The 14534-nt window shown below is 51.0% G+C and overlaps 1 protein-coding gene across 1 annotated transcript in view; it reads right to left on the minus strand.

Annotated features, from left to right (window-relative positions):
• GRIK4 (glutamate ionotropic receptor kainate type subunit 4) overlaps positions 1–14534 on the minus strand; it is a 301261-nt gene that overhangs the window by 65439 nt on the left and 221288 nt on the right. Inside the window, exons 10-11 of the mRNA XM_068554669.1 lie at positions 13896–14003; positions 7176–7379 (exon numbers count right to left, since the gene is read on the minus strand). Of these exons, the coding sequence (XP_068410770.1) occupies positions 7176–7379; positions 13896–14003 (312 nt within the window). The remainder of the gene's footprint in view (positions 1–7175; positions 7380–13895; positions 14004–14534) is intronic.

The following is a 14534-nucleotide window of genomic DNA, read 5'->3' on the forward strand; positions in this document are numbered from 1 at the left end:
CTGAGCCTGGCTGTCACATGCGGAAAGAGCTTTCAGTTTTAGTCCCTGGATCTGTACCTTGATTTTAAAGAATATAATTCTATGACCTATTTGCAGTTAAAATAGTCTCTGGCTTCAAGGTGAAAAGGAATCCCAGGGGACTAGTTGTATATTTTTTTTTTTTTTTCGTTCAGCAAAATGTCTCTGGACAACTTTCCCAGTGGATTAAGGCCACAGACAGCCCACCCTACCAAGTCTCTGGCAAACTCTCTCCACAATCCTTTCTCCCAGGGAACCAGGAGGGGAAATGGAATGAGGTATTTCAGCTTCATTTACACTTAATTCATCAAAATGTCATTGGTAAGAGCTATTCGATGCCCAAAGCTTATGAGCCTTGAATCTAAGCCTTCTAAAGCCCTTTTCTCTTTGAACCTAAACGGGCCGTTCTGCCAGCATGGCGTTGAATGCTAACAGGGTACTTGGTTCTGAGCTTTGAAGCTTGAGGGGGGTCCTCTCTCTTCCTGAATGTGCTTTGCCCTCTCCCAAGCTGGGCCCCAGGGATGTGAGATGCAGTCTCTCGCCTTCCAGGATACCAGTGCTCAGGGCTGAACCGACAAGGGTGCCTCACACACACTGGGGGAGAGGAGAAGGGGTCAGAGAGCTCATCCGTCCAGCTCTTCCGCTTTAAAGGTAAAGTGCAATCCCTTTATGGGCCAGAATCAGACATGGGTACCAAATTCTGGGCATCCTCCAAATGTTCTGCCTAGAAGGACCTCTCAGGAGGGGACGCCATTTGTGACTCGAGGGGGACGAGGCTGTAATTCCAGCAGGAGAGGCCATATGCTGTTGTGGATGAGGACTCAGGTGCCCATTCGCTGGCTGCGGGACCTTGGGTGAATCATTTGTATTTCTAAGCCTCAGGCTGCTCACCCATAGGGCGGGGATAAGGATATTCACTTTGCAGAGCCATTGTGGAGGATAAAGAGCCAATGTGTGAAAGCAGCTTCAAACATGAGATCAGCGCACAGATGTGGGGGGCGACCAGGACAACACCCAGGACAGACACACCGCTGCCTGCAGTGCTTCCCAGTTACCCACTGCGGGAAGAAGCGCTCGTGTCTTGGCAAGGACTCCAGACCCCTTCATGAGTGCGCCGTTCCCCCACCCTCTCTGTCCTGCCCACCTTGACTGTCATTCCCCACCGCCACAGTGCTCCAGCCACGTGACCGTCCCTGCCTCTCCTCCATCCCTAAGAGATGCATTCTCAACTCCCAGCAGCCACTTCCATAAGCGATTTCGTTTTAAACAACAGCCAACATCCCAGCTCCACAGCTCCTTCTAGCTAAAACTCTTTATCTTGCTTTCCCATAAGAGCGAAGCTTCTTTGAAGAGTATTACACCATGATTCAACCACTGCAGTCTGATTTCAATCCAGCCACCCGCTGAAACCGCTCTTGCCTGTGGCTTCTGCACCGCTAAATCTGATGAAGGCTCTTCTGTACTTCCTTTCAAGAGGTGGGAAACTTCTTTACCTACTCTCTCTCAGCAGCCTTCACAGGCTCTCCTCCCTCACCTCTCTCTTGAATGTATGATTTTCTCCCTGGGGATTCCTTCTCTCCTCACAGCTTCAGTAACCACCTACATCCACTCCAGCACCTAGAGCTTCGATCCGCTGAGCCCACTCCAGCCAACTCTTGCTGAATATCCCTACCTGCGGGTCCAAAAGGCTTTTCAAAGTTACCATTTTCAAAGCTGAAATCATCCTCCTCTTTCCTCCCAGACCTATTTTTCTCCTGAACTTTCCACCTCAATGACTGGCACCACCATCCACCCAGACATCCACATCAGAAACCTGGGTGTCATCCTTCTCTTGTCCCTCTCCCCTTGGCCACATCCATTTGGTCCCGAGTCCTGATGATTTATCTGTTAAATAGTTTCAACAGGTTACAAAACAGCATATGTACTATGATCCCATTTAAGAAAAAACTTGTGTAAAGTACATACTCATTAAGAAATCAGAAGGGATCATATTGAAATGTTAACCATGGGTATTACTAGATGGTGGAATTACAAGTAATTTTTTGTCTTTTAAAACATATATATTTTGTAAAGACTGCACACCTCTATATAAAAGAAAAACTGTTATCTTTAAAGATAGCCTCTGAATATGTACCTTCTTCTAACTCCTAAGTTACTTTTGGTTCTCATCAACTGTTGCAGCAACATGAGCCTTCTACCCGGTTCCCCTACCTCCAGGCTTGTCCCACCCCTCCACGTTCCATGCTGTAGAAGGTCATATAGGACCTTCATCGGTGACCACTGCCCACTTCCTAGCCTCGCTTCCCACCATGCTCTGTTCCAGGTATAGTGACCTGAAACAGAAACTACCATGCACCTTCCTGTCTCCATGCCTTGGACCCTGGTTCCTTCCCTCCTGGCATGTTCTTCTCTCTCCATGTCCCTCCTCTCCTTGGCCAACTTCTCCTAGTCCTTAAAGATTCAAGTCAAGCATCACCTCCTGCAGGCGTCTTCCCTACACATCACAAGCAGAGTCAGGAGGCCCTCCTCCAGTCCTCTCACCATCCCCTGTACCTCCCCATCCTAGCCTTTCTCGCTCCGCTCTTACCCAACTGGTCCCCCATCAAATAGTGACCTAGGGACTACCTCATTCAACTTTGTATCTGAATACCTTGAACAATGCCATTTAAAAGCTCACTTTAAATAAATGTATTGGGGTGACACAGGAGGATGCTGGGGCTGTTCTGAGGGCATCTTCTTCTTCAAGCTGCTCTAGCCCATCTCCTCCTCTCTGCCAAGTATCCCTCCACCAAGACGCACCACCACTTCTGTGCAGGCCTGCTGTGGGCTCAGCTGTGAAGGATGTGACTGGAGCAAAATAAATCCAAACCCAAGAGGCTCCCAAACAGACACGGTTCTCATTTCCCCTGCCCAGACACAGTCCTGGGGGTGAGAGGCCAGCCACCTGGCCCATTTTATGTGAATCCACTTGTTTTCACTCCAACCACACTCCTACTTTTAATGGGATTTACACCAAAAGACATGCTCTGATGATTTCTAAGCATAAGCAGAAAATATGCTTGAATGCTCTTCCGTAACCAACACGCCACATGTCCAAACCCCAACGGTCTTGGGTAAGCAGGTGACAATGGAGGGGATATGGGCACCCATATATACATATACTCTTACATATACAAGAGTATATGTAAGAGTATATGTATATGTATATAGCTCCTTCTCTTAGGCTTCTAAGAGAAGCCTAAGTATATGTATATGAAGCCTAAGTATATGTATATGTACACACATATGTATATGTGTACATATAGCTGATTCACTTTGTTATACAGCAGAAACTAACACACCACTGTAAAGCAATTATACTCCAATAAAGATGTTAAAAAAAAAAAAAGCAGGTGATAATGGATGTGAAAGACTGAGGCTCTAGAACATCCAGTGGAGATGACCCAGGTCTCTACTCTTTACTACACATCACTCCAACATCCAGGAAGCTACTGCATTCCTCAAACTCTCTAAAAAAAGAGATTCCTGTATGTCAAACTTTCTATGTGTGTGTGCATACTCACGTGTATGTTATTTTAAATCCTTACAAAAATTCTTTCTAGATAAACACTGAAGCCTTGGGGGATGGAGTGGAAAGGATAAAATAAGTTGCCTAAGAACACCCAGCTAGTAAGGGGGTGAATTGATGTTAGGTCTAACTTCAAGATTCACGCTCTCAGACCACGAGCACTGAAGTCAAACACGGGCTTAAATGCTGGCTCTAAACTCACCAGCTGTGCGATCTTTGGCAGGTTACTTAAGCTCTCTGAGCCTGTATTTCCTCATCTGTATAAGTGACAGATTTAGGTGCAGTGACCTCTGAGGTCTCCTCCAGTGGGACATCAAGTAGCCCCAAGGCTCTACTGTTACAACCTCTGACTTGCTCCTGTGCAGCTTGGGGAAGGGGTCATACAGGAAGGATGCAGGCTTTAGGACTATTGTGATCCTAGGGGAACACTGGGGCAGACACATCAAAGCGTCGAACCCCGGGGCAGAGCGGGGCTGGGGTCACGCACTCCTGCCCAGAATCAGCCCCCACTCCGTGGCATTCAGACGACCTTCTGGCAGAAATGCTCTTCTCATTCTTCAGACATCTGCTCAAACATCATTTCCCAAGGGAAGCCTTCCCTCCCCTGTCCCCCTGCCTCTCAAGGCTGGACCCCTCCCCTCCAGGTACCCTCTCATAGCTCCTCCTACTTCCCCTTTCTTGTACTTAACACACTGTGTTAATAATATCGTACTGTGATCATTCATTAATATCTGTCTCTCACTAGTAAGATTCATGAGGGTAGTGAGTACGTTTATTTTGTCCCCCATTGTATCTCCATTGTCTAGTAAAGAGGAAAACGTTTGATGGATCTGTATTGAACGAATGGGTTAACTAGTTAATTCATTAATACTACGCAGTCAAGTCTTGATGAGACCAAAGCAGCAGTGTTTTGACTTGAAAGCCGACCTGGAGTGAATTTTAAGATCCTGTCTGATTGCCCAAGTCGTTCAGTACGAAGCTGCATGCCCTTGAGTCTTGGATTCCTCTCCTCTTCCTGCCGGTCCATGTCACAGCTCATTTGGGGGTTGATAAGGGGATGGCTGTGCACTGACTCTGACATCCCTGAAGTCACCCCACCAATCACCAGGAAGGCCAAGGGGGCTGAAGAAACAGGCTCAAGGTGACAGAGGACATCGGTAAGAAGGGAAGGAAAAGGCCTAGCATTTCAGCTTTCTGGGGTTTAACCACTGGACTGCATCTCTACCAGGGGATCCAAACAAGAGGACTGCTTCAGGAGGGGCTCTGGGACTCCGAGAAAAGCAGCACATCCTTTTCTGCGGAAGGAAGCGTGGGCATGGTCAGCTGGGGGCTTGAGTCACAGAGACAGCAGACAGCTCCCTGAAGAAGTCTTCACCCTCCCAACTCTGCCCCTGTGAGAGGCTCCCAGGGTTCCCTGGGCCTTCTGCAACCCTCTGTTGATTGTTTGCAAGCCTCTCCCTGACAGCAAAGCCTCCCTCTGGACTCCAGGAACTGGACAGTTCACCGTCTCGCTGAACACATCTCGCAGCTGACCCCGCTGGGTCACTGCAAATGCTGTCAGGCAAACTCCTCACCACTGCCCCACCTCAGCTCTTAAATACCTTCTCCATGCTCTTGTCTATACAGACCTTTTCATCATGCATTGCCAAAGATGACTTATTTAATACCTCGACTAACACTTTTATCCTTGAAGACTAGGATTTAAAAAATGTATATCTTACCCCAAGTTTGGTACATATAAAGGGTTAAGATCATATTAATTCAATGGATAAAGAGGAGGGAGAAAAGAAGGAAGGAAAGAAAAAAGCAAGCAAGAGAGAAAGGGAGGGAGGACAAAAAGGAAGGAGAGAAGGAAGAACCTAGACTTATGCAGACCTTTCTCGGCGACATCCCAATGCAGCTGAGGTCGTGTTCTGCGGTGGGAAGAATGTGGGTTCTGGAGTTAGACAAATCTGGGTTCAAATGCCAGCCCCGTCTCACACTAACTGTGTGGCTTCAGACAAGTCATTTAAGCTCTCTGAGTTCAGGCGGCGCATTTGTAAAATGAGGATAATGACTAACTAAAAGGTACATTCCCAGAGGATTAGAGACAATGTATGGAAAGCACCCTGCACTTTGGCGCTGGCTGGGAGGCTGCAGGGGCTCCTTCTGCACTTGGAAAGCACGGAGAGGTATGGATTGGTTCAAGAACCAACCTGTTTAGTTTCTTTTTATGGCTGAGTAATATTCCATTGTATATATGTGCCACATTTGTAGTGAGGTGGATGGAGTTAGAGTCTGTCATACAGAGTGAAGTAAGTCAGAAAGAGAAAAACAAATACCGTATGCTAACACATATATATGGAATCTAAGGAAAAAAAAAAAAAAGGTCATGAAGAACCTAGTGGCAAGACGGGAATAAAGACACAGACCTACTAGAGAATGGACTTGAGGATATGGGGAGGGGGAAGGGTAAGCTGTGACAAAGTGAGAGAGTGGCATGGACATATATACACTACCAAACGTAAAATAGATAGCTAGTGGGAAGCAACCGCATAGCATAGGGAGATCAGCTCGGTGCTTTGTGACCACCTAGAGGGCTGGGATAGGGAGGGTGGGAGGGAGGGAGATGCAAGAGGGAAGAGATATGGGAACATATGTATATGTATAACTGATTCACTTTGTTATAAAGTAGAAACTAACACACCATTGTAAAGCAATTATACTCCAATAAAGATGTTAAAAAAAAAAGAACCAATCCATAAGAACCTAGGTCTGTGCTCTCCACATTGGATACCCATCACCTTTCCTGAGCAGAAAAACTGTTATGGAAATATGGACAGTGAATTAGTAACAACTAAATTAATTTTTACAGATGTTAACAGTATATACCAAGAAAACAAGAGCTCTGCCCCTGGAAGAACTTTCTATAGCCTTGCTCTAACCTAACGACGACTGACACTCTATGACGCTCACCTGCGTTTTAATTGAGTCTCCACATTCACCCTGAAAATCTACAGTCTGCCCAAGTGCACCTTGGCCCTGGGTCTGTAAAAGCACATTAAGGAGAGCAGAACATAATACAAGAAGTAACAAAATAGCCAAAACTGTGACCAACTCCTCTGACAGGTGATCCCTTTTCCCCTGTTATTTAACCATGTCTCCTTGACAGTACTTCTCAAGTGTCAAAGTCAACGGATGCGGGTGTGTTCTACTCTCCCAGGGCCTGTCCAAGCTCTGCCAGACATGCTGATGACCAAAAAAGTAATCAGGACAAACAAAAAGCACCTGGATTATCCAAGAATGGAACCCCAATTCTCTAAGCCGTGTTCAGCGATCAAGGCCTCCGTTACCTGTTACAGGTGCTAGACTGGGACCGGGAGAGCCACAGGGCAGGGATCAAGGTGGTCTTATTCGCCAATGTACATTATCAGTGCCTGGCTTGTTGCCAGCTCAGGAAAGATTTGTGCAATGAATGGACAGATAAATGAAAACTGCATGACTGATTGACTAATAAATGGAGGATTCATGAGCATACAGCACAACCTCCTGTCCTTCCAGCTCCCTCCCCAGCCCACCCCCCAATCCAAATCACCTGTTCTTTCCTTACCCGAGCGATCAGCTCCCCGACCATTCCCGTCCAGGTGCCATTGGCCTCGGGCACGCCGTACACGCCGTCCCCGACCAGGCGGATCTTGTAGTTGAACCGGAGGATCTCTGCCAGCTCCTTGAGCATGTCCACACAGAAGCCCTCGTAGCGGTCATTGCCTTCCATCTCCTGGTGGTTTCCCTTCAGCATTAAATACGGGTTTTCCTGCAGCGAAACTGGGCAGCTGTCATTCTCATCTTAGCCCTGGTGTCTCAGCCACACATGACGAGGGGGTCGGGGACACAGGAGGTTGGGAAGAAGATGGAGTGGAAGGAGGGAAGTGGCTTGGGTAATGGGGTGTTTCGGAGGTGGCAGTTAGCTCCCCTCCCTGACTTCAAGGCACTTCTCTTACCTGGAACACCTAAGGGTCCCACTGCACAGAGGGTCCAGTGGAAGCCCCTCCACCTTGTTTAAGGTCATCATCTGACCCCACCCTGCATTTCATTCCTTCGTTTTTTTCCCCTTCCTTTGTTTATTCCACATAGACGGATCACGGCGGATTATGAGATACAAGTATGCTGACAACAGAGCAAGCGAGATTCTTACATGCACAGAACAACCGCAAACCCGAGGCAGGACGCGTCCAGCTGTGAGCGTTGGGAGGAGGGTCTCTCTGGTGAAACGTCCAGGGAAGGTTCTATGGAGAAGGTGGGATGCAAGCTGGGCTCCGGAGGAAGACAGAACACGGACAGATGGAAGTGGTGTGAACGGAGGGCTTCATGGGCAGGGGAAAGGCAGGATCAAGGGCAAAATCCCGAGTGAGAAGGAGCGTGGCCCATTTGGTGGATGACGGGGCTGCCCTTGAGCGGGAGCCTGGGCTGTGTGGAGGGGAGGGGTGGTGGATAAATTTAGAAAGATGAATTAGGGTCAGCGTGGGCCTTGGGTGCCAGGACGAGGCGACTGTGCATCATACATATATAGTAGGGAAGCACTAAGGGTTTTAAAGACTTAAGGATGTGAGTAAAGAATATTATATAGCAAGCGAGAGGTCTGGGAGTGAGGACGGACCCTCTCCTGATACGGGATGCTGAGTCCTGAGCCGTGCTTGGGGTCAGATTGGATTGCAAAGCTGAAGAGACACAGAGAAAGTCAGGCTTGATGCCAGGTTGGGTGTCAGGCACAGAGGGTAGGGTCCGCAGACCCTTGGAGCCTAAGCAGATGACCAAGGATGATGTCATCATGGCCACGGATGGTTTGAAAAGGAAGAGGTTTTGGAACATGTTGAATCTGAGGTGCTGGTCCTCGATCCAGGAGGGAACATCCGACTGAATGTTGGAATATGGGGTGAGGGCAGGATCGGGGGCAGAGATGGGCAGCCTCTGGATAGAGGTGGTGGTGGCTGAAGCTGCAGCACATGAGAGACCATCGGGGGGAAGGACAGCAGAGGGATAAGACCCGATCTTAGCGAGGGGGAAAATGAGGAGCAGCCGTAGAGGAGGACAAAGCAGAAGCGGCCTGAAAAGCTGACAATCAGGAAAGTGTGGTCATGAAGGTCAAGGAGGAAAGGGTCTCAAGCAGGAGAAGGCAGACATTCCCACAAAGAGAGGAAGCAGGGCTGTGAAAGGGCATCTGGGTCACGTGTCCCTGGAGACCTTCGAAGGCAGGTTGGGGTGGGGAGCGGGGAGGGGATGGCAGAACCCCGCAAGGATGGGTGTGAACGAGAGATGCACGGTTGAGGGCCGACCAGGATGTTGAGAAGTTCAGAGACAAGCCGGCAGAGCTTCTCCACCCAACTGCTACTGGTCATGTCTCTCTCCAAACCTCAGTTCCCCCTCTGCCTGCAACAGGCTTGGAGGATGCCCAGTATCCACCGATCCCTTGATGGGTAATTCCCTAAATAGGAGGGTAGCCCAAGGGCAGCAGGGTGTAGGTAAGGTGGTAGCGATGGTGTCTTAGGATGGGAGGGACCAGAGTACATGTGTAGGTACAAAGGGAGGAATCCTTAGAAAAGGAGAGATTAGAAAAGGAAGAAAGAGAAGGCTAGTCAGTGCAGCAAAGTCCCGGGAGAGCCAGGGTCTAGTGAACATGGGAAGTGGGCCTGGGGGTAAGGTGGGGAGCATGGGTGTGGGTACAGAGAGGAGGGGAGGAGGCCCGCGGTACGGAACCGTGCCAGTCCCCCAAAGCTGGGGGCAGGTAGGAGGGAAGGCTTGGGGCCTGGAAAGGTTTCCTCGGGGGACACGATGTGGGGTGCGCAGAGAGGAGCCCAGGGTTGCCCAGGCCCAGCTGAGCCAGGAGGCTGAATGCAGATGGGCAGCTGGGAGCAGGGCTTGCAAGGACAGTTGGACTCGGGGATGGGCAGGAGGTGAGACGGCTGAGCATCATGGTGGAGTCAATTCTAGAAGCCAACAGAGGGAAGTGCTGAACTGCTGGTTTGCTGAGCTCAAGCTGGAAGGGGCTTCTGGGCTGGGGAAGATGGGGAGTCAGACAGGCCAGAGGTCGCAAAGGGAGGAAGGCGGAGAGCGGTCTTGTGGGTGTGATGAAGCGGAAGAGGGGAAGGTCGGAGGTTCCGTGCCAGGGAGAGGGAGCTCCAAGTTGAAGGTGATGTGCTTCTGATTCATGATCAAGTGCACTGTCACGTCAGTGAAATGGGGCCAAGCTCCCTGACTTCCACACACACTGTCCTCAGCTCACGGGCTCCTCTTTGTCCTTCTTTTGCTTAACCTAACTCATCTCTGTCCTTGGGGGTCCCATCGCCGCCTCTGACGCCAACCCACTTCTCAGAACTCCTGCCGCACTCGCAGCCAGGGCTCCAGACACTCATTGTTCATCCTCCTGCACGTGCCGGCTCGCAGGCAGAACGTACGTGGAGCCTGGCACCGACTCCTCCCTGTCTCTGGGCACCCCCCACCCCTGGCCCCAGCGTCCAGCACTTGTGGATCGTGTGGGTGAAAAGTGCTGAAATGGCCTCACCGACAGGGCTTGGCTGGGCATTTCCACGACTGGGTTGGAAGGCAACCTCCCAGGGTATCTTTAACGATCCCAAGGAGTGTCACAAAACTCTTCTCCCCGAGAACTCTCTGCACTTAAGTTAATTTAAAATTCACTGACATATTTAGAGTAAATAAACACGAGGCCAGTGTTGGAGGGAGGAGCCGTGTGGGAAGGGGCGGTGCTCACCGGCACTTTGGAGGGTCTGGGGGCCGAGTGCTGGCCTGGAGCCCTGTCCTGGCAGGAGCACTGGGAGAACGAAGGCAGTTATGCGGGCAAAGTGCTTAACCCGGGGTCTGACGCAGGGGGGTGTTCTAGGGGTGGGAGCTGCAGCTAATTCTGTGTATTTGCCGGCGTTAACCAATAAATCGCTCACAAGTCCCAACTGCACCCTGACAGGAGCAGGATGCAACAGGCCTATGTGCTGAGTTTTAAGGGATAAATCATTCTGATGACCATTTGCCAAGGAGATCCCCCAAATGGCCACCATGGACTCAATTAAGGTAATCATTCCTGGTAAGAGTTACTGACTTCTACACACATGCACAGGAGAAGGTTCTCGTTTGGATTGTACTGGCCATGTTTTTAAATGTCGCCTGACACAAAAGTGTCCTTCCCCACCCTCACGAGCACACGTGTGCATATGTGAACAACCGTGTGCGTGCATGCACTCACACACAGGCACACACACACAGGGTCAGACTGACTTTCCCAGTCTAGAAACATGACCCTGCAGTCTCAGTGTCCCCATGGGTCTGTGCCAGAGCTCTGAGCCCCGTCCAATTCCAGTCCCGGAAAGGCAGGAAGTACAACCCGGCAATGTCCCCATTTCTCTCTCAAACTCTTAACTGGCTTTTAAGGGACATCTCTGACCCTGTAGGAAGGAATTCCTTCATTCAAATTCTAATCATCAGGAACTTCCCTGGTGGCGCAGTGGTTAAGAATCCGCCTGCCAATGCAGGGGACACGGGTTTGAGCCCTGGTCCGGGAAGATCCCACATGCCACGGAGCAACTAAGCCCGTGCGCCACAACTACTGAGCCTATATGCTCTAGAGCCCGCGAGCCACAACTACTGAGTCCATGTGCCACAACTACTGAACCCGTGGGCCACAACTACTGAGCCCACGTGCCACAACTACTGAAGCCCGCATGCCTGGAGCCCGTGCTCCGCAACAAGAGAAGCCACCGCAGTGAGAAGCCCACACACCGCAATGAAGAGTAGCCCCCACTCACCGCAACTAGAGAAAGCCCACGCACAACAACGAAGACCCAACACAGCCAAAAAAAAAAAAAAAGAAAAAGAAAAGAAAATTGTAATTATCAGGCTCCTACTTTGTGTCAGGCCCCCCAGTCGTTCAGGAGCCCTCATTCTGGAAGGGGAGGTACAGCTGTAAACACCAACTCTAATAGGAGGAAGGTGTGTACAAAACGTGAGAGGCACAGAGCAGGCAGGAGGCAGGTGAGGGAAGACCTCACAGAAGAGGGGACATCAGAGCCAAGCTGTGAAGGCTGTACAAGTATTTCCAGGTGGAAGCAGGAATTCACAGAGAGGGTATTCCAGGCAGAGGGAACAGCATGTACAGAGGCAGGGAACAGCATGATGCGGTGAGGAAGTGTCAGGCAGTCCCGTGCTGCCAGACCCCACGTGGCATGGAGAGGAAGCAGGTACAGCAGGCTGGGCTTGATGACGAGGGGTTTATATTCCAAGCTCAGGGCCAGTCGCTCCTGGGCAGCACTGAAGTGAGGAAATGACAGGACGGTTCTGATTTTAGAATGACCGCGCAGCCAGATGGGCGGGGCTAGGGAGAGACAGACTGAACAAGGGAGAAGGGGGCCTTTGAGGAGGCCACACGCAGCTCCAGTGAGGAGGTGGCTACACCTATGTTAGGGCATGTGCTTGAGGATGGGCAGCAGGGGACAGACCCAGAAGTCCTTCAGAGGCGGAGAAGGTCCCAGCAATCGTGCGCGTGTTGCCCCCATTCGGCCAGGACTGCCACTCAGCGTCGCTGCAGCTCAGCCAGACGCTCCCAGGTCTCAGGGGCTTGGTGACAGCCCCCCACCCCCAAATCCTGCTGACATTTCCACGTTGGTTCAGATGAGCTCAGGTTGGGCTGAGATGGGGAGTGGCTAAAACCCTGCGAGCTGGAACTGCCTTCTCCATCCTTTGCTTTGTTCCCTCTGCCTGGAATGTTCCTTCCCAGACAGCCACGTGGTTGTCACCTAACCTCATCAGGTCTCTACTCGGATCTGCCCTTCTTAGTGAAGCCAGCAGCCCCTCTCCCCTTCCTCAGCTCTAGCTACCCCCGAGCACCTAGAACAGCACCCAGCACACAGGAGTGCCCCCCAAATATTCACTGAATGAATGACTGAAAATATTCGGTGACCCCCTGTCTCGTACCAAATGAAGGGAAAACTCACAAGCTTGACATTCAAGTCCCTAAGCATTATGGACCCAGCCCACTTCTCCAGCCTCAGGCCTTTCCCTCTCTACCAAGGCCCATTTCCTAGAAACCTGCACTTTTTGGCATTTCCTGAGTGCCCGACAACACTCTCCTTAGTCCACTTCTCCCTCCTCATCACCCCCGCCTTTAGGGGCCCATCCTCAATGTCCCTCTCCTCGGAAGGCTTTGCTGACCTGCCCGATGGGATGGGACCTCTCTCTTGTTCACCCCCCATGGCGCTAGGCGTGCACCTCTTTTATCCTGCTCTGCTCACAGTGGATCAGTTATTTCAGTGCAGGGCTCCTGAGCCCCAGGAGTTCATGAATGTAGTGATGGAGGTCCCTGAGCTCTTTTTATTATCTCGAAAGCCTGAAAGAAACGGACACATTTCCAAACCTTGCACAGTTAGCAAGAGCACGATAGGCTGAACAGGCTAATGGTCGAGTCTGTGTGGGGCTGGGATTCCATCAGTGCGGCCACACTGATTATCTCCTGTGGATAAGATGCTGGGCCCGGCAGGGAAATAGGTTTTTGATTGGCTAAAAGGAGGTGGGGGAAGGGGGCAAACTAATAATTACTTAATACATGCAGTTGGTTAATGGACAAATCTTTTAAAACCTGAAGTCTTCAGGGATGGGGGGAGGGGAGAAGAAGATGACTTTGGCCGTGAACGCACTTGATTCGTGCCATCTAATAAATTACAGCCTGTTTGAGGACAGAGACTGAGTCTTACTCAGCTTCGTGTCTCCAAGAATGAGCACAGTGCCTGGCACACGGGGGAAGGGCTCGGTAATTGTCGAAGAGAACTGAATCAAATTAAAAAGGCAGATGGTCCCTTGCTCTATAGATTGAGAACTTTCTTTTGATCATCTGGAAATGAAGAAATAGGCCATGAAAACCCATTGAGATTCAGGTGACCACTGCCAGGGACGCAACTTGTACACGTAGGCACCAAGCAAAGCAGGCTGTGGTGAAAGAGTAGGAGCCACCCTGGGGGACTTCCCCCACGTGTCCTAGGTGCCCTGCCCTTGGCTGTGCACAGCTGCCCTGGCTGTCAGGGTGCCCCCGGAAGAGGCATCCACAAACTGTGCTGTCTTGCCACCCCATCCTGCTTCCCCAGCTGCTTTGGAACTCATCAGATATCATTTCCATATGAAACAGCAACTTGAGTTTAATTACACTGTCATAAAGTGGCCTCCGTGCTGTGATTAGAGCTCCCATCTTCTGTTCACGGGGAGGCTGGGAACGCCTGGAGATGGAGGAGGCACCCAGGAGAGCGGCAGCTGGGAGGCCCAGGGGGCACCCGCTTACCAGGATGGTGGTGACGACCAGGGTGGTGTTGAAGAGACTGTCGGAGACGTTGGAGGCGTAGAGGCGGCTGTCCATGCTGAGGCCGTCTGCCACGTGCCACTGGCCAATCTGAGGAGACCAAGGAGACAGGCTGGGAAGGGGTGGGGGGAGGAGGCGGCTGGGGAGCTGGGCTGTTGAGGTCCTGCGGGCCTCCAGGGCTGGGAGAGCTGAGAGGCCGGTCCCCTGCCTCTGGCGGGGGTACGTGTACCTCACAGAAGGAGGGAGGGATGCAGAGTGCAGAGCAGAGGGGCAGGACCGGGGCGGGGCTACCAGGGTTGGGGGGTCAGGGGTGGGTGGGGAGACTGCGAGGGGAGGGGAAGACTTAAGAGAGAGGTGGAAGAGGAAAATGGAAAAAGAAATCAGGAATGCAGTGCAGTTCAGGGATGCTCTCTCACCCAGAAGGGAAGGGAGCCCCTGGAATTGCATCATCTGGAGGCAGGACAGTGCCTTCCCTTTCGCTACAGTCTGCCTTCAATAAGCCTCATTATCTAAATAAGAACCAGAATGGCTACTGGAGAGAACTGGCCTTTACTAGGCTCTTCCATAAATGTCTGCTGAATGGTTCAATGGATGGAGGAACCAGAAGAGGGAAGGAGGACC

The sequence above is a fragment of the Eschrichtius robustus genome, chromosome 11 (genome assembly GCF_028021215.1).
Source record: "Eschrichtius robustus isolate mEscRob2 chromosome 11, mEscRob2.pri, whole genome shotgun sequence".
NCBI lineage: Eukaryota > Metazoa > Chordata > Mammalia > Artiodactyla > Eschrichtiidae > Eschrichtius > Eschrichtius robustus.